Source organism: Arachis ipaensis, chromosome B9, assembly GCF_059453495.1.
Source record: "Arachis ipaensis isolate K30076 ecotype BB chromosome B9, ASM5945349v1, whole genome shotgun sequence".
Classification (NCBI taxonomy): Eukaryota; Viridiplantae; Streptophyta; class Magnoliopsida; order Fabales; family Fabaceae; genus Arachis; species Arachis ipaensis.
This window is the reverse complement of record NC_142444.1, coordinates 156,485,068-156,505,502: the sequence shown is the minus strand read 5'-3', so window position 1 is coordinate 156,505,502 and position 20,435 is coordinate 156,485,068. Positions and strand designations below refer to the sequence as shown.

The following is a 20,435-nucleotide window of genomic DNA, read 5'->3' as shown; positions in this document are numbered from 1 at the left end:
ATAAATCGAACCAACCTAGTTCGATTTAGGGTGGAACACTCGTTCAACATAATTCGAACTAACCTGGTTCGAATTTCAAATGCACATAATTCGAACCAACTTGGTTCGAACTCCAAATGCACATAATTCAAACAAGGCTAGTTCGAATTATACCTTTGAAAGCTTCCCAAGTAATTCGAACCAACCTGGTTCGAATTACTCAAAATTTGGCTCCAATAGTAATTCGAGTAAGGCTGGTTCGAATTATGTGAATTTCGGCTATATAAGGAGTTCGAATCAGCCTCATTCGAACCATTGTTCCATTTCCGTACCCCACCAAATCCCAGAGAAAACGACCCGGATTCGATCCGACAAAGAGCTGAACGGAATACTCAGCCGATGGGGGACGATCCGGCAAGGTTATATCGGTTGGACGGAGTTGCTCATATAGCCGGGGTCATCAACGACGAGGTTAGTACATAAAAAACTTCGTGCTAGCGGTATATGTGAGTTAGCGGTTTCGCATGCGGTTTTAGTGGCGGTTTATGTTAGCGGTTAATCGTAGTTGTATTGCTAGTGGTTTAGTTGAGCGGTTTTGCATGCGGGTTAGATGGTGGTTTAGTTGGTGGTTTATGTTAATAGTTTATGTTAGTGGTTTATGTTACTTGTTTTATGTTACCTGTTTTATGTTAGTGGTTTATGTTGGTTGTTTTATGTTGGTAGTTTAGTTAGTAGTTTACGTTAGTTGTTTTATGTTAGTGGTTTTTATTAGTTGGTTTATGTTAGCTATTTTATGTTAGTGGTTTATGTTAGTTGTTTTATGTTAGTGGTTTAGTTGTGTGGTATATGATAGTTATTTTCCATATGGTGCTCGTTAATGGAATTTTATGCGGTTTATAAGATTGGTTTATTTATGTGCTTTTGTTTCCGGTTTAGGTTGGTTGTTTTTAGTATTGGTTTTGTTAGTTGTTTTGTATGCTATTTTGTTGATGCGGTGCATGTAATGCGCAGCCACAGCGATGCATCAGGAGCATGCGGCGGCAGCAGGGCATGCGACTTGATGAGAGATACGTTCCGTACTTGCAGATGGCCGGATTATACCATCTTACGAGGCTGAACGATAGATGGTTCCACTTAGATGAGGCCCTTGTCAGTGCCTTTGTCAAGCGATGGCGTCCGGAGATGCACACGTTCCATATGCCGTTCGGAGAGTGCACGATCACACTTCAGGACGTGGCGTACCAGTTGGGGTTGCCAGTTTAGGGTTTAGGGTTTAGGACTGCAACAGTACCAGGCATCGTCAACTGGACTCCCAACACCCACTTGGGGAGCTCGTTGTACGACTCATCCCAGTCACCATAGATGAGGGCAACAGCCTTCTGCTTCGCTAACCAGACCCTCCTGTAAGTTGGCCTAAAACCAAAGTGTGCGACCGTGGCATTTAGGAGCACCTTGATGCTGACGGATGCATCGGCATAATGAACGCCGATATCACATGTTAATCCAAACTCTTATGGTCACTCGAGATGGAGGTGGCAAGACAGGTATGAGGTCCATTGTACCGTTTGACCTCCCAAATGCCCTTGCGCTGCCGGAGACTCAGTCGAATCAACCATGTGCACCCATTCCCGAACTCAGAACACTTGCCCATATACCGGCGATAATCAGACTCCACTACCTTGTACTGTACCCCTCGCCGGATGCTGTAAGTCTTCACACTTAACAGAGCCTCATCTTTATCCTGAAATTGCTGACCAACCTGGAACTCTGTCAGACCAGCAGTCCCTTCCACATCTCTAGCTCCGAATCCAACAGGCTGCCCAGAAATCCCCTCCTGCCTCATGGTATCCAAGTCCAAAGAGGAAAAATGTGATGGATACTGCTGTGTGCCAGAGCTAGAACCACCTACCGCCGATGCGGGCTCACTCGCTCCAATATCATCGCCGATGTCATCATCAATCATATCCGACTCGACGTCATCGTCCTCTGCATCACCCAACAATCCATCACCAATCCCAAGCGGTGCAGCGCACTGTAAAGCGTTCGGCAGAAATTCCCCTGATCCTACCTCGTCGCCTACGCTGCCATTGAGATCAACAGCAAAAGAAGGGGAGGCGACAGGTTGGACCGCTGGCTTGTACACAGGGACGGAGGAAGAAGCAACGGCAGGTCTGGAACTAGAACCGGGTAGCGTGGCTAAAGTGGTGGTATTCTGGTTCGAACCCCCTGAGCTGGATACCACATCAACCAACTTTGCCAACAATTCCGGCGTCCTCACCTCCGGAAACTGCCGGCGACAAAGAAACATGACTTGCAAGTCGTCATCACTACCAATCGTGAAACAATCATACTTCACGGTTTCCTGGAGCACCGTGATTGGAATGCGATAGAAAAACTTCTTAACCCGCTTCGTACCTTCCAGACCAAGTTTCATCAGTACAGACCTAACAAGGTCATCATAGCTCGTCGTAGGCCTCACGACAATACAGAGAGGATCCTTATCTGTGAACTTCACACCGGAACAAGTTTTCCTCTTAATGGATCCTCTGTGGTGAACCAACACTACAAAACTCTCCTCACTAGCCATCTTACACCCTCTAATGAGAGCAACTCACGTTTACAACCATATATATATTTCTGTCTCTCACTAATTCGAACCAGCCTCCTTCGAAATATGGTTTGTGTAATTCGAACCAGCCTGGTTCGAATTACATTGGGCAGCTTCTCTCTCTATAATTCGAACTAATGTGGTTCGAATTACGTGTGGTTCTAGTTCAAACCAACTTGGTTTGAATTAGGGTGATCTTTTTGTTAGTAATTCGAACTGCATCGGTTCGATTTATTCGTAAATCTAGTTCGAACCATACTGGTTCGAATTATATTAAAATATGCTTTGCCTCATTGCTGAAACGATTTTCATTTTGGCTGATGACGTGTATCCCGCTAAGCTCGGGATTAGCATCAGCAACAACAATCCGACCATGAATCTCGGAAACAACCAAACCAAAACTGAAATAAACACGCACGTGAGTTATACACTACCCAATAGACGTTACTTGCGAAAACAGAACTCATCATCCAAGCCACCAATATCGGAACAAGTCAGGCTCCACTTGACGCCCCAGTCATCTATAAAATGAGGGAGAAAACAACCTAAGAAGGACAGGTGATAGAATTCACTCTAACTCATACTCTTTACTCCTCTTAACTCATACACTTACTTGAGCGTCGGAGTGCTTTTTGCAGGTGCTCCCGCTGCCGTGTTTCACCACACTGAGGTTACCTTTGGAGACCACCTCCCTGACGACGTACAGCTCCTGGAACTAAGCAAATCTCGTTGGGGACCTATACCTCGGCTGGTTCGGACGGAACATTTGGCGCCCACCGTGGGGTCCGGTTACACTGACCCCACTTTTTCTTTTGTATAGCACCTCGTGTTTTCTTTTTACGCAGGAATTCTCAACCTTCGCGCATGGCTGATAATGGAGTCCATCAAAACACTCAGGCCGAGCTCATGGCTCAAATGGCCGAACTGCAAGCGGAGGTCAAAAGGCTGGCCGAACTAACCAGCCAAAATGATGCCAGTAAACGTGAAGACAACGGCCATAAAGGAAAAACAGACCTACTGAGTATTGACCCACCAAGGGAGAAGCTGACCTTGGACAACCCATTCTCTGAGGAGATCACCAACTACCAGATGCCAAAGTATTTCACATTACCGTCTTCCCTCGAGCCATATAAGGGGATTGGTGACCCCCGGGCTCACATCAAGAAATTTCAATCTATGATGTTCTTTAATGGTCCTAATAACGAACCCGTCCTTTGCAGGGCCTTTCCTACTTACCTCGATGGCGCAGCCCTGCTTTGGTTCTCAAAACTACCTGTAGGATCAATCTCTTCTTTCGAGGAATTAGCAAAATCCTTCATAGACTACTTCGCTGCAGCAAGGATATATGTACATGGATCAGACTACCTCGGTACCATTCGCCAAGGACCCCAGGAGAACTTGAAAGACTACCTAACCAGGTTTGCAGAAGCGACAATGGAAATACCCGACCTAGACCCCGCCGTCCATCTGCACGCCATAAAGGCAGGACTCCGACCCGAAAAATTCAGGGAAACAATCGCAGTAACAAAGCCGAAGACATTGGAAGAGTTCCGAGAAAGGGCGGCGGGGCAGATGGAGATCGAAGAGCTCCGCGAAACTGAAAAAACAGAAAAGAGACAACCCAGAAGAGAGGATGAGAAATCCACAAGGTCGGCAAACATCAAGGACCTCAAGAGACCCTTCAAGCTAACCCCAAAATTTGACAATTACACCAGGTTCAACACAAGAAGGGAAAGGATAATCAAAGAAATACTCAACGCCAAAATCATAAAACCATCAACAAGGGCCGGGAGCTATCAAGACCAGAGATTCGTCGACAAAAGCAAGCACTGTGCTTTCCACCAAAAGTACGGCCACACAACCGACGAATGCATAATAGCCAAGGACCTATTAGAAAGATTAGCCCGGCAGGGCCTCCTAGATAAATACATCGAGGGAAGGAAGCATAAAGAGAACGACAGAGAGGAACGCCAACGGACCTCAGGAGCAAAAGACACCAACAAATGGCCAAACAACACACCACCTAAGGGGATCATAAACACCATATCAGGAGGATTCGCTGGAGGAGGAGAAACAACTTCGGCGAGAAAACGTAACTATCGCGCGATGCTCGCAATAGAAGGGACAACACCACATAACGACAAGGACACATCAAACCTAGAAATCGTTTTCAATCAGAGGGACATATGCTCAGCCGCACCACATTCAGATGACCCAGTGGTAATTTCTATCCAAACAGGCGAGTTACTGGTAAGAAAAGTCCTCTTGGACCCAGGTAGTAGTGCCGATGTTCTGTTTTACGCTACTTTTATAAAAATGCAATTATCTGAAAAACTTATGCAACCTTCATCCGGAGAATTAGTCGGATTCTCCGGAGAAAGAGTACCGATCAAGGGCTACATATGGTTGAAGACAATGATGGGAAACCACCAATTGTCACGAACCATCGACATACAATACCTTATAGTCGACTGCCCTGGTCCTTATAACATTATTCTCGGAAGACCTGCTCTGAACATGTTCAGGGCAGTAGTTTCAACCTTTCACCTATGTGTAAAATTTCAGGCACAGGACGGAAAAATAGCGACACTTCACTCAGACCGACAACAAGCTCGGCAATGTTACAACGCAAGCCTGAAAAGGTCGGCTCCAAGACTAGGGTTCCAGCAAGAAGTCAAAGCGATCCATAACGCAACAGAGGTACTGTCCTTGGCAGAGCTTGATCCGCGCGAAGACACCCAAGAGAGGCCTCAACCAGCAGACGAGCTCCAGAAAATCCCACTGACAGAGAAACCAGAACAGTTCACATACGTCGGCCAGGCACTACAAGGAAAGGAAAGATCAGAACTGGTGAAAGTATTGCAAGACAACGCCGACCTATTTGCATGGACCCCGGCAGATATGCCAGGAATAGATCCGAGCATTATCTGCCATAAACTCGCCACAAACAAAGCAAACCGACCTATAGCTCAGAAAAAGAGGAATCTCGGAGCAGACAAATCAAAGGCCGCACTGGAAGAAACCGAAAAGCTACTTAAAGCCAACTTCATCAAAGAAATCAGATTCACTACATGGCTCTCGAACGTAGTAATGGTAAGAAAAAATTCAGGTAAATGGCGCATGTGCGTCGACTTCACAGATTTAAATAAAGCATGCCCCAAGGATGCTTATCCTCTACCATGCATCGATAAACTTGTAGACAGTGCCTCAGGTTACAAAAGCTTGAGCTTCATGGATGCATACTCTGGTTATAACCAGATACTCATGCACCCAGAAGACCAAAGCAAAACCGCGTTTATAACCGAGCATGGAAATTTTTGTTATAAAGTAATGCCATTTGGACTAAAGAATGCAGGTGCAACATACCAGCGACTGATGGACAAGGTGTTCCATCATCAAATAGGTCGGAACATGGAGATCTATGTGGATGACATGGTCGCCAAGACCACCCATGGGAAATCACACTGCGATGATCTTAAAGAAATATTTGAACAAGTCCGAACATACAGAATGAGGCTCAACCCAGAAAAATGTGCTTTTGGAGTACGAGGGGGCAAATTCCTCAGATTCATGCTAACATCACGAGGTATAGAGGCGAACCCAGAAAAATGTAAGGCAATACTCAGCATGGCAAGCCCCAAAACAGTCAAAGAAGTACAACAACTAGCAGGGAGAATAGCAGCATTATCCCGGTTCCTACCATCAGTATCAAGCCGATCATATCATTTCTTCCAAACAATAGCAAAGAACAAAAAGTTTCTATGGACGGAAGAATGTGAGAAAGCTTTCACTGAACTCAAAGTCGTCTTATCATCACCTCCAGTACTACAGAGACCTGAAATTGGCAAGCCCTTATACTTATACTTATCCGCTTCCGAGCACTCTATAAGCTCGGCCTTAATGATCGAATCAGGGAAAGCACAACAACCAGTATACTTCGTCAGCAGAGTCATGCAGCCAACAGAACAAAGGTACCCAAGAATTGAACAGCTAGCTTTGGCGCTCGTAACAACGGCGAGGAGACTTAGACATTACTTTCAAAGCCACACAATAATAGTACGAACAAACCAACCATTACGACAAATACTAACAAAGCCGGAATTAGCTGGACGACTGACCAAATGGTCCATAGAGCTCTCACAATTCGATATCCAGTTTCAACCAAGATCGGCACTAAAGGCACAAATCCTAGCCGACTTCGTATCAGAATTAACCTCGGCCGAACACAACAAGCACTGGGAGCTGCATGTAGACGGAGCTTCCAGCCGAGAAGGAAGCGGAGCCGGAGTAATTCTGAAAGAAGGAGAAAACGTAGTGGCCGAGCAATCGCTACAATTCCACTTCCCAGCAAGTAACAACCAGGCCGAATATGAAGCCCTCATAGCCGGACTCAAGCTCGCCCTCAACCTCCAGATACAAAGCCTGACAGCCCATTGTGATTCCCTCTTGGTAGTCCAACAAATCCGATGAGAATACCAGGTAAAAGATCCCTTGCTAGAGCGTTACTGGCTGATAGCAAAGGATCTTATTTCGAAATTTAATTCATTCATCATCCTACATGTACATAGAGAAAAGAATACTAGAGCCGACATATTATCTAAACTTGCATCCACTAGGGCAGACACACAAACATCAGCACTAACACAACTGACACTTAAAAAACCCAGCATTGAATTTATATCCATAACAAACATTAACCACCTCCATGACTGGAGAACACCCTTTCTTGAGTACATCAATACAGGTACCGTGCCTAAAAATGAGCTTCATCCGCAACACTTCAGACGAAAGGCAAGCCTATATAAAAGCGTAGCAGGAGAACTGTATAAGCGCGGCATCTCACAACCGTTACTGAAATGTCTGAACAACGAGGAGGCTAGAGAAGTAATGAACGAAGTACATGAAGGCGTATGTGGAAATCACATCGGAGGAGGAGCCCTAGCTGTAAAAATCGTCCGAACAGGATATTTCTGGCCGACCATAAAAAGATATTGCATAGCGAAAGTCAAGAAATGCGATAAATGCCAAAAGCATGAAGCCATTTCTACAAAGCCAGCCGAGCTATTGCATAGTATGGAGGTAAGCTGGCCTTTTCAAAGATGGGGACTCGATATCCTCGGCCCATTTCCAGTAGCACCAGGTCAGATAAAATTTCTTTTAGTATCAATCGACTACTTCTCAAAATGGATAGAAGCGCAACCCTTAGCAAAGATAACAGCCGAAAAGGTAAGATCTTTTATATGGAAAAACATAATATGCCGATTTGGAATACCAAGAGAAATAATATCAGATAACGGTAGACAATTTACCGATAATAACCTCGGCACATTTTTAAGCAACTTTAATATACAGCACTATTTCAGCTCGGTCGAACACCCACAAACCAATGGGCAAGCCGAAGCTGCTAACCGAGTTATATTGCAGGCAATAAAGAGAAAGCTTGACAATGCGAAGGGTGAATGGGCCGAGCTAATCCCAGAAATACTATGGAGCTACAACACTACAACACAAACAACCACCGGCGAAACACCTTTCAGGTTAGTATACGGGGCAGAGGCACTAATCCCAGTAGAAGTCGGAACACCCACAGTTAGGACCGAGCTATACGACGAACAAAACAACACTCTCATAAGAGGGGCCGAGCTTGACCTCATCGAAGAAGATAGGGATATCGCAGCAATCAAACAAAGAGCCATGAAACAATTGGCTGCAAGAAGAGACAATAGCAAAGTCGTCCCGAGGGCTTTCTCAGAAGACGACCTTGTCCTCAGACGAACTGAAGACGCAAGACGACCTCCTTCACACGGCAAGCTCGCAGCGAACTGGGAAGGACCCTTTCGAATAGCAAAAGTGCTCGGAATGGGGGCTTATCAATTACAGACATTACAGGGCAGCCCAGTATCAGGAAACTGGAATGTTTCCTCACTAAAAGTGTATAGATCATAAATTGTACAATCAGCGGATGAAGGCACTCTTTTTCCCCCTTAGAGCTTTTTTCCCAAAACAAAGGGTTTTGCCTAAGCAAGGGTTTTAACGAGGCCGGACGCCCAATATATTCAACTTATTGAATGTTTCTCTCAAATCTAAGCCTAACAAACAACATATAAGGGAGAACAATGTATACAAAATCAACAACAAAATGACATCATTAACTTGGCCTAAACCTCGGCCAAAACAAAATAGTTCAAAAGTATCAGCAAAACAAGGCCAAACCACGGCCAAACGAAAGAAAATAGTCAATAATAGACAAATCATACACAAACTAAGAGGGAGGAGCGTTCTCATCGTGCTCCTCCGCAGTTCCATCTACAACTAATTTTCCACCAACAACTATCTTAGTCATATCAAGCTGATCACTGTCAAAATCCGGGGCCAGCACAGCGATCTGACTCACAGCTCGTTCAAATCCATAGGAGAACATCTCCATACCATGCTCCTCCAACTCATGAACGCGAGAAGTGAGCCGACCTTTGGCCACATCATGTTCCATAACTTCAGCTTGCAGCAAACGGATCTGGTCCCTTAAGCGAGTCACCTCCTCTTCAGAATCCTTTGCCCTAGCCAAAGCACTAATGACAGCATCATCTTTCTCCTTAGCAGATTTTTCCAACTCAGCTATCCTCATATTATGCGACTTCTCCAGATCGGCAACCCGATTCACGTACCCCTGCTGCTCGGCACCGATAAGCTCGGTAGTTCGACCAACACACATCAGGCGAGAAGCAACAATCTACACAAACATAAAAAACCACAAAAAGTCAAAAGGCAAGGAAGAAGTATACCAAAATGCTCAAACTATAGCAGGCATTACCTGAACAAATTTACCAAGAGACTCCATGCCAACGCGGTGAGTCATCAGCATATCATCAGGGTATTGAGACACCTTATCAGAAAGATCGGCGAAGTCAAATTGATCACTCCACAAGGAATGCGATCCAGAGCCAGGAATAAAGCCATGAAGCTTTCTCTGACGATCAAAGGCAACCCCACCACCTCCAACAACTTCCCTTACTTCCTCCGAGATCACCTCCACAGATTTCTCAACATTATCCCTTTTTCTCTTAAAGGAAGACGCAGCCTGAGCAACAGATTGAGCAATATCACCTCCCCCCTCATTCACTGCCAGAGAGGCATCGGTGAGTCTTTCTTTTTTCTTTTTTAGAAAAGTCTGAAGACGCCCTGGATCAAGAAGAGGCACCCGTCCACCTACACAGAAGACAAAAGGTCAGAATAAATAAAGCAAGTGAGAAACAAACACAAAACAGTCAAGAAATACCTAAATATGCTTTCAAACCATCCATATCACCAGAGTCATAATAGCGAAGAAGGTCAGGAATAGACAAACACTCCCCCCCAGCAAAACTCTCAACCAAAAAGTCAAGTAACTGCTCCTCCTCCTCACTCCGTTCAACAGCTTCAAGAATCTGACAAGGTTCCGAACACCAGTACAAGGAAAATCTCTCTACCAACTCGTCATCTAGGTAGAAAGGGCATTCAGATTCCACCGACCTCACCTTTACAAACAAAGATTTAAAGTTTTTAAAGGAAGACTTATAAAGAAGAAAGAGAGACCGACCAGGGTAACTGCTCAGACATACCCATAACCCCTTTCGAACCCCTTTCGCCTGAAACAACGAAAAGAAGACAGCAAGAGAACAAGGGGCAGAAAGAAAGCTCATTAAACACTGGAAAGCACGCAAAAACGCCCAAGAGTTAGGATGTAATTGTGAAGGCGCACAGTTCAACTGGGTTAACACATCACATTCAAATGCAGAAAACGGGAACCTAACGTGAAGCTCAATAAGACAAGGAGTATAAAAGTAGAAATACTGCCAATCCCCCCTCCTCTCGCAAACCCTATCTTCACTAGAACAGGGAAGGAACTCAACCGCAATACCAGACCCCTCCCTCACGACATGCAAGCTACGAAGCTCACCAATGGAGTCGGCACTAACAAAAGAAGAGGAGTGGGTCCTCACATCATCATGAACCCAGTAATAAGGGTTGGATTCATCCTCCTCCACAACTTTATCTTTTTCTTTATCCCTCGCCATCCCAGAAGAAAGAACAGAGAAAAGAAAACGAACTACAGAGGAAAAAACGAACCTTTAGAAGTCATGGCAAAGGTCAGAAAGAATTTGAAACAGCAACGAAATTCCCAAAGGAAAATTATTGCAAGCCCACTAACTTAGTGGGTAAATACTTCACAACCGTTAAACAAGCGTGGATAACCCAAACGGCAAATAAAGGCATTAAAAGCGGGCACGTTTTGCAAGAAAAGCAATAGCAACGCCTTCCAAGACCATTTAACACCATTGAAGACCAATTTTGGAGCGGCCCAAGACCAGAAGACACAACGAAAACAATAAGCTCGTCTATCATTTACGTACAATGCCAGCCGAGCTTGGGGGCTATGACGTGTATCCCGCTAAGCTCGGGATTAGCATCAGCAACAACAATCCGACCATGAATCTCGGAAACAACCAAACCAAAACTGAAATAAACACGCACGTGAGTTATACACTACCCCATAGACGTTACTTGCGAAAACAGAACTCATCATCCAAGCCACCAATATCGGAACAAGTCAGGCTCCACTTGACGCCCCAGTCATCTATAAAATGAGGGAGAAAACAACCTAAGAAGGACAGGTGATAGAATTCACTCTAACTCATACTCTTTACTCCTCTTAACTCATACACTTACTTGAGCGTCAGAGTGCTTTTTGCAGGTGCTCCCGCTGCCGTGTTTCACCACACTGAGGTTACCTTTGGAGACCACCTCCCTGACGACGTACAGCTCCTGGAACTAAGCAAATCTCGTTGGGGACCTATACCTCGGCTGGTTCGGACGGAACAGCTGATATACGTAAATACGAACTAGCCTTGGCTTATTAACGTTTTTTGCCCAAGAGTATAACTCGAATGAATTAATTTAGAATGTTCTATATTTTTTATTTTAGTGTTTGAATTTTTACTAAAATTATGTGAGATGGATAAAAAACTTGTTAGATAAATAAAAATTCAAATTAAACAATGCAACCACAATTCTCGTTATACATAGGTATAGATAAAATAATATCTTTTTCTATTAAAAATATTTAAATAAATTTTTGATATTTAATTAAAAATTTAACATTTTATGATATTATGGTAAAAACTTTTTCAATAAAAATAATATAAAAAGTATAAACAAAAATAAATTAAATGAAACAATAAAAAATAAATAAATGATATATATTATAAAAAATATTTAATATTAATAATTTTATTTATATTTAAAATTTTAAACTTGACTTTAGGTATGATTTTTTTTTTGAAGTATGGGGCAAATAAATTATTACAATAGAGACAATTATCTACACATATATACTTGTTATTAATTTTTAAAAAAAGTTTAACGGAGACAATTGCTCGCACACTAGTATATGTAGATACGTTTCTGATTGAATATATATTTTTTTAATAATATATATATATATAACCCTGCAAAATTTTAACATTTTATTTTCAAAAATTATTTTTATTATGGAACTTCTTTTGGTGTATTGGCTGCATATTGGTAAAGGAGATGTTTTACTAAAGTGTGGTGTCCCAGTCAATATGTCGGGGACGTGGTTTCTGAACCGGTCAGTGACGTGTCAGCACCCCGTCAACACGCAGGGAGCGTGCTGATGTGGCGAGTAGGGGCGGGTGACAGTTCGTTGTCAACACGTGGTGCTGTGAAACCCATGAAGTGGTGCAGGGTTTCGTTGAGTTCCAACGTTGTAGCAGCACCACGGGAAGGGACATTTTGCAGGCTTACTTACATGCAAGGAACAGCCTCTCACTCTGGTAATCAGTGAGCAGCCTTCAACCCTGTATGAATTCAATCTTCTTCCCTTCCATTGAAGCACACAAAAAGAGTGTTGAAGCAAGGAACTAAGAGAGAAAAAAGGATTGTATGAGCGAGTAGCTTGAAAGAAGGAAAAAAAAAATTATATGGCGCAGTAGAAGTGAAGAGAGTATTGGCAACAGTAGTGATAGTAGTGTGAGTATTGATTTAGAAGAAAAAAATTTTGAATAAAAACATTATTAGTTTGTAGAGATTAAAAAATGGTACGTAATTATACGGTATCCGAAGAATATATTATCAATTATTTGGATCATTCAATTTATGTAAGTTGATAAATTTTTTTTATGTATTTAAATTTTATTTATTTATGTATTTAAATTTTTTAAATTTTTTTACGTATAAATATATATGTAGTAAGAATATTATTTTTTGTATTTTATAAATATTTTAAAATAAAATTTTTATTTGTAAAATATAATTATATTCTATTTATAAACGTTAATATGTAATTTTTTTTTGTTATGATGAGATTAATTATCTGTTATAAAAATATTATAATAAAATATATATTTTATCATTTTTGTTATGAATATACTAATGAATAAAAAAATAAATATTTTGATTTTTTAAAAATAAATATGTGGCTGCGAACATGTATTTTAAAATATTAATATATAAATATTATAATAAATATAATTATAATAAATAAATATGTGACTGACTCAGCACACCTTCACGTGTTGTCTGGTTCAACCAACCAGGTCTCGTTACGTGTTAGCACGCTTTTTGCATGTTGACTCAGTACGCCTTTTACGTGCTGACTCAACACACTCCCCACGTACTACTAGTTTCAGTCAATCAGTCTTCGTCACCTGTCGTCCATATTTTCTGTGTAATGTATATAACACGCTTTACGTGTTAGATCTATCATCTGATACGTCCACTAATGTGTAATACATTTTTTATCCCTATTTTCAACTAAAACACCACCCTTCTTCTCATAACAAGATTCTTGAGCCTTTTATTTTTTACTATTCTTTTAATTTTTAATCAAAATGATAATGCCGACTCTTTCACAAGGCTTTTTTACCTAAATACGCATGGAAAAATGATTTATTCCCTAAATGCGCATGGTTTAAAATTCTGCTCAAAATACGCATACCCATTTCACCTCTGGCGACCACAAAATGGTTTCTTACTCCATTTCACAAGAAGCGCCCACAAAATGGGCCTGTTGCGTGTCAGAGAGCAACTCAAGTCCGCCTTCCACGAAATGGAACATATCACAGGGGGCATCCACAAAATGGAGGAGTGAGATATTAGAACTGAATATGAATCAAAACAAACAGATAATAGACATCAAACTTGGAAGAACAATAGAATATATATATATATATATATATATTTAAAAATTTAATTTTGATGCATGAAAGTGTAAAATTTTTTTCACAAATATCCAATTAAATTTATATGTTTAGATAATATATAAAAATATTTATCATAGTAAAATAAATATAATAAAAAATAAAAATATGAAAGAGAGTACTATCAATTTTATAATTTTAAATAAAAATAAAATATTCTATAATTTTTCTAGCACTGTCAGTATTCTTTAATTTAGTATTATTTTAAACTATAAATTTTCATTATTTATGGCTATATTGTTACTTATGATTAGTTTTTTATTTATTTTGTCTTTTTTATAGAGTACATCAAAGAAATAAAAAAAATTATACAAATAAAAAATAAGAAAAATTTCATAAAACCAACAACATATACCATATGAAAAAAATATAATAAAAAATAAATAAAATTCATATGAATCAAATCAAATAAAAAATTTCATACACAACATAAATATAATGTAGTAAAAGATAAAAAAAGAAGTTATATTAACAAAAAATAATAAAAATATCATAAAAATTAATAAAATACTTGAAAAATTAGAGCACTATAAAAAAAAAAGCAACATTTGTCATATAAAAAAATGCATTTGCATCTTCATATTTCAAAAGTTGTATTTGCATAAAATTAGAATCCAAACATTTTATTTACGTAAATTACTCTATTATTTTATAGTAACAAACACTACAAATTAAGATGACTATAATTACAGAAATTTTGATATTACTTGAAAAATATAATTAAAATTAAGATGACTTTTTATTACTGCTTTAACTGATAAATGGCTAAAATACTAGCAAATAATTTTTTTCTCTTCTATATATTGAAGTGCCTTCTAAAAATAATTAAACTCGCTTATTATAAGAACATAGTATATAAAAGTATTTCGTTGTTGGCTCAGCTAATGTCCACCAATTCGTTTGTGTCAGGGACGGCTTGGCCATTTCGTGGATGCTCCCTGTGATATGTTCCATTTCGTGGAAGGTGGGCTTGAGTTGTTTTCTGACATGCAGCAGGTCCATTTCGTGGGTGCTTCTTGTGAAATGGAGTTAGAATCCATTTCGTGGTCGGCAGAAATGAAATGGATGTGCGTATTTTGAGCACAATTTCAAACCATGCGTATTTAGGGAATAAATCATTTTCCCATGCGTATTTAGATAAAAAAGCCCTTCCACAATGGCATAAAAGATAAAACATATCTATTGAGTAATGTTTGGGAATTATAGCCCTTTTAAACCCGGAAAAAGTTTCCTTCCAAAAATTGAAAGCAGTTTTTAAAACACAGGTGGCAAACGTTTGTACTTTGTACCCGAAAAGTATATTACTCTAAATAGTAATTTTATATCTTTTTATAAATTTCTACACATACTAAATCAACTTAAAATATAAAAAGTAATTATAGATTATTTTATTAAATAAATAAATAGAGAAAAAGAAAAGAAGAGACACTTTTTAATTTTAATATTGACCTTTCAATAGTATTTTTTAGTATTATTAAAACTTAGGGTATTTTACCATAATGTAGAATCTATAAATTTAACCTTTAAATTTGTTGCTTTTGATTTTAATTTTTTTAAATATATAAATTTGATTCTCATATTTATTATTTTTTTTATTTAATTTTATTTAAATATACAAATTTAACTCTCAAATTTATCATTTTAATATTTATTTATTTTTAACGTACTAATCGGAGGATCGGACCCTCTATTTTGTTTTACGATTAAAAAGAAATTATTTCAACATAAATAAAATCTTTTAATTTGTGTACCATAAAATTTAACTGTCAAATTTTTTTATAAATTTTATTACTCCTCAAAACTAAAAGTCTAATTTTTAATTAAGATTTTTAAAAATAAAATAACTTTTATATTAAAATAATACACCAACTAACTATTACACCGGATTGCATTTTCTTCCATCTTTAAAAAAATTAGCCGAGAAGAGATGATGTCTCCCATTGATTGAGGCAGTGATATTGGAATGCATTATCGTAAAGGTTTTTAATGCAACATTATTGACGTTCAGAACACTCCATTATTCAACCCACTCGTTTGGTCGTTCCCACGAAGCTTTTATCTACATATTCCACGAAATCTTTTCTGCTGAGTCACACCACCTGTTTGGGATTTAGAATGCAATTTTCAAGTCTAATCAAAATCAAATCTCATCAATTTAATAAAAATAAACAACAAGCAAGTTTCCTTCCCGAAACGCCCTCAGACTTAACCCGCAATGTGGAATTTTCCTATTCCTACCTAACAAACAAAAAGAAAGAAACAGCCCCGAATCGATCCTACTAAAGCAACGAAGCCGTGAAACTGTCATTGACTGACTAGGCAAATGGGCCCCCGCCTACGTGAGAGTACTAGATGCTCGGTGATAATTACTTAAAAAAAAAAAGAAAAAAAAAAGAAATAAGCACACCTCTATAAATATATAAAAAAATAATATTTCAAAATAATTTTCTACATCTCATATCAAGTAAGAATTATTTTTTTTATCTAACAATTATTTAACATTTATTCTTTTCTTTATTTTCTTAATAAAAATTGATTGTTAGTTAAAAAATTAATTTCCTAACAAAATTGGTAAAAAAATTGTTTTTACTTTAAATTTTCAATTTAAAAAAGAAAAGAAGTATCCTGTAGATGAGAATACAATAATAAAATATACAATTATACTTTAGGTTTTAACAAATAGTCTAATAATAATTACTCAACGCCAATGGTCCGGACTCCAACTTCGAATTCAACCCAACTTAATGCTTTAAAAATGGAAAAAAGTAGCCACCATTTTCTTTAAATTTTATTTATTAATTTGCACCGGAGGAAACCAGAAATGAGAAACATGGGTACAAAAAGGCAAATCAATGTGTGTGATGGGCCAAGAATTTGGTCCCCACGCGCCTGCGTCGCGTCAGCATCATTACAACTCTTCACTCAACTTTTCTTCACAGGTCTTCCTATCTCTCTCTTGCTTTTTCTCTCTCTATTGTCCCCATTATATATAAGCCCCTCTCAGATCTCATCGCCACCACAACGCAATGCACCGTGTCAACCCTCTTTCAAACACCACCAGATAGGCAGCTAAAGTTTATTTAGTTCATATTTCTTATTGGTTCTAAAACGCTACCGTTTTGGGCTTCTTATTTTATTACTATTATGGAAGATACGAGTGGCAAAAAGAGGGTCCGTTGTGACTCGGACGACTCAGTGCTGGAATCGCCCGAGGCGAAGCGACTCAGGGACGATTTACTCGAGTTCTTCAACGACGCCGACGAAGCGCCTTCCACTCAGGATCTTGACTCCGTCATGAGGAGCTTGCAAGAGGAGATTTCCGCGTCTCCCTCGCCAGCTCCGTTCCCTGTGACGTCAGATTCCGGCGAGTCTCAGCCTCAGATCGGTTACCTTCAGGAGGCTTCTGACGACGAGCTTGGCCTTCCGCCGCCGGGGAACTCCTTGGTGGTGCTGGAGGAGAACGGTGAGGACGCTGCGGCTGAGTTGGTACGTGTTTCGTCTGACTCGTCCGGAATAGGCGAGTTATGGGAATTTGAGGATCGGATCCCGAGTTACGACTCGTTTGGTTTTGAAAACGGGTTTGCTTATGAGAGCAACACTGATTACGTAGCTTTTGATGGCCTTTTCGATCACTCTGATGTATATTGTGACTCGGCCGATTTCACTGAGTCGTGGCGGCACGAGTCCTTGCCGGCACAATAGAGAAAGCTAATCTCCGAAAAAAGAAAAATCAGAAAAGAAACTTCTGGATCTGTTTCGTTTACCAAAAAAACTTTTGTAGACATGTAAATCTTTCTCACCTTTTCCCCCTTTTTATTTGAAGGGGAATTAGAGATATATAATTAGCACTATAGGATGAACTGAATTAACTGAAGATGCTATTGGCGCCAAGAAAAATATGGTTTTTTTTTTTTTTTTTCGGTTTACGAATGTTTAATTTATGTATTTTCTTTCATTTGTTATATATAAAAGATGTAAAGATGAATACAAATAAAAATAGATGAACAAGTATTCTGATAGAAGTATTTTATTAGGTACTTAGGTTCAGGATAAAAAATTTAATTAATTAAGTTATTTTTAAAAAAATAGTTAAATAATAAATTATTTTATGTTTGAATTTTTAATTTTAAAAATATTTATTTTGTAAAAATATGATAAAAAATAATAATATTATGAAAAAAATTATTTTTTAAAATTTTTTTTATAAGTTTTTAAATAAATTTTTAAAAAATTATAATTTAATTTTAAAAATTACACTAAATATTAATATTATTATTTTTTATAAGTTAAAAATTTAAAAAAATTATTTTTAAAACTTTTTAAACGGAGTCATAATTATGCATTGGTTTGCTTAATCATTTATATATATAATAAACTCTGTTAGAAGGAAAATTTAAACTATTTTTATTAAGAATAAAAAAGGATTTTTCTATTTCCTAATTATTAACAAGTGCCTGTTATTAGAAAAATATAATTTTTTTTTAAAAAATTAATATTTGAAAAGTTTTTGCAAGAAAGGAATTTGTACACAGTTTATAGGCTAAAACTAGAACCAATTAAATGGAATAAATAAAGGGGTTTATACTTTTTCTTGATGAAGATCATGCAAAAGCTCCCTCTTGTTTACTTTTTGGCGTTTTAAATTGCCGATGCAACTTGTTGCTTAGCTAATGGAGAATAAGGTAGCGTAAAGAAATCTTAATTAATAAGTCAATTATAGATACTTTGTGGAAAATAAATACATCTATATATTGATTTTAGAAAAATAAATATGATTAGTTGATTACCGAGACAATACTCTAAAAATTTTAGACATATTGCCCCTTTGATAAGTGGATATTTTAAATTTTAGCGTACGAGAATTCAAATGATGTAATTTTTTATTTTTTAGATAATTATATTAGTTGTATTTTTTTAATTCTTTATTTGAATAAGATAATTATATTATTTTTATTCATAAAATATGTAATGGCTTTTATTATTTATTAGTTTTAGGTGTTAATTAATAAATATAGATGCATTTTGAAGTGAGAGAGAGAGGAAAAAATTTAAATTCATTATATTTAATAGTATTTTAAATCCTTTAGCTTTTTTTTTTTTTATGATACTAGGGACCATAAGCCCAAAGAAAGAAAAAAAATCAAAAGAAAAACAGAAAAAATCAAGCACACTAGCGCTAGGAGATACGGGACAGCGTTACCCGGTTACCCCTCTAAAAATACTCTGTTCAAAGTTTATACACACTATTGGATGTAATACTTAGAATTGGAGATTGTCCAATCTATTTTACCAAAAAAAAAAAAAAAGTTCATACACGCCATGAAAGGTAACTAGAACCTTTTTCTTATGTTTTTTTCTTAATTTTTTCAGCTACGTAGGTAACCCACAAAGTAATATGCAATGTCTAGCCCAATTATTGGGCTTCCTAGAATAGACCAAACCCCTAAATTTGTCTACCCATATTTCGGGTTTTGTTCAGTCCAAAAACGTAAAACAGATCCATGCCAAAGAAACACTAAGTTTTTACCCAGAAAATTATTTATTTATTTGTTTTTGTGCAAAAGAAATATTTATATTTAATGTAACACTGACTTTGTTCTTAATAATTCTATTTTTAATTTAATTTACGACAGACAGGAAAAAGAATTCTCCTACTTTTTTTAAGGTTAACAACTTCTCCTACTTTATCTAGACAAAAAATGTGGTACGGTGACTGCTTTAAAATCTACTGCTTCTGCTAGCTCTATTTTTTCTATTCATTGTGTAGTACAAGGTGGATACATCCCACATGATTGTTAGTTTATAGTTGGTTGGTAGGAATGGGTGTAGCTAACGAAGGATTAAGTGGAACGTGATAAAATTTTAATTAAATCACTCCGTTGAACAAACAAAAAAAAAGAGGAAAAAAAAAGAAGAAAGGGAAAGCACTACTTAACATAAGAACGCGAAGACTTTATATTATAAATCATGAATACAAGTAGTTATATGTGCTATACACAACAATTTTATTTTATTTTGCTTTTCTGTGGGATAATAATGCATGTGCCGTATGTTGGATGAAATTATTGTCATTGCACCAGACGAATTGTAATATATAATAATATTATATCATCGTTCTTATAAATCAATGATCCGAGGCAACCTAACAAGTAACAACTTGCATGAGTAGATAAAACAACGAAGATAGCATACGGATGGCTACAAGAAAGATAAACATCAATTAGACAAATAATGAAGTTAGTAAAAGTGTAGAGCCCAACAATTTTATTTAATTTTGGCCAACATGTAACCAGTAAAAAAAGAGTGAACTATTAGATGAAATCTCACACCATTAAAATTATTATTGATAGTTATTTGATGGCTACAAATCACAAAAGTTACTGAACCCTGATCCTAGCATTCCTCGTGAAGTTATCATCGGTGCTTTTTTTTTCCTTTTTTCTTTTTACAATCTAATACTAATTTGTCAAGAATTTGGACGACATTTAAAAATTTAGCGTTAATCAATAATTTGTTATATACAAGCGTAATTATCCGTGGCATGTATGTAATAAAATTATAATTATAATTTTAAATTATTTTTTTAAAAT

General features: G+C 37.8%; 3 protein-coding genes across 3 annotated transcripts; 2 read left to right on the top strand and 1 right to left on the bottom strand.

Annotated features, from left to right (window-relative positions):
• The first annotated feature begins 1,925 nt into the window (after positions 1–1,925).
• On the top strand, positions 1,926–8,533 carry LOC148546896 (uncharacterized). The gene is made up of 4 exons (XM_088499427.1): positions 1,926–2,148; positions 3,226–3,334; positions 3,433–7,022; positions 7,332–8,533. Exons 1-4 carry the CDS (start codon positions 1,926–1,928, stop codon positions 8,531–8,533), a joined length of 5,124 nt encoding a protein of 1,707 aa, XP_088355553.1.
• Positions 8,534–8,849: 316 nt separating this feature from the next.
• LOC148546895 (uncharacterized) lies at positions 8,850–9,449 on the bottom strand. Its single transcript, XM_088497956.1, has 2 exons — positions 9,399–9,449; positions 8,850–9,317 (listed from the first exon to the last, which is right to left on the bottom strand). The coding sequence occupies exons 1-2, from the start codon at positions 9,447–9,449 to the stop codon at positions 8,850–8,852; spliced, it is 519 nt and encodes a 172-aa protein (XP_088354082.1).
• A 7,128-nt stretch (positions 9,450–16,577) lies between these two features.
• Positions 16,578–17,867, top strand: LOC107618819 (uncharacterized). The gene has a single exon (XM_016320987.3). The coding sequence runs from the start codon at positions 16,990–16,992 to the stop codon at positions 17,545–17,547; it is 558 nt and encodes a 185-aa protein (XP_016176473.1). The 5' UTR covers positions 16,578–16,989; the 3' UTR covers positions 17,548–17,867.
• The last annotated feature ends 2,568 nt before the right edge of the window (positions 17,868–20,435 follow it).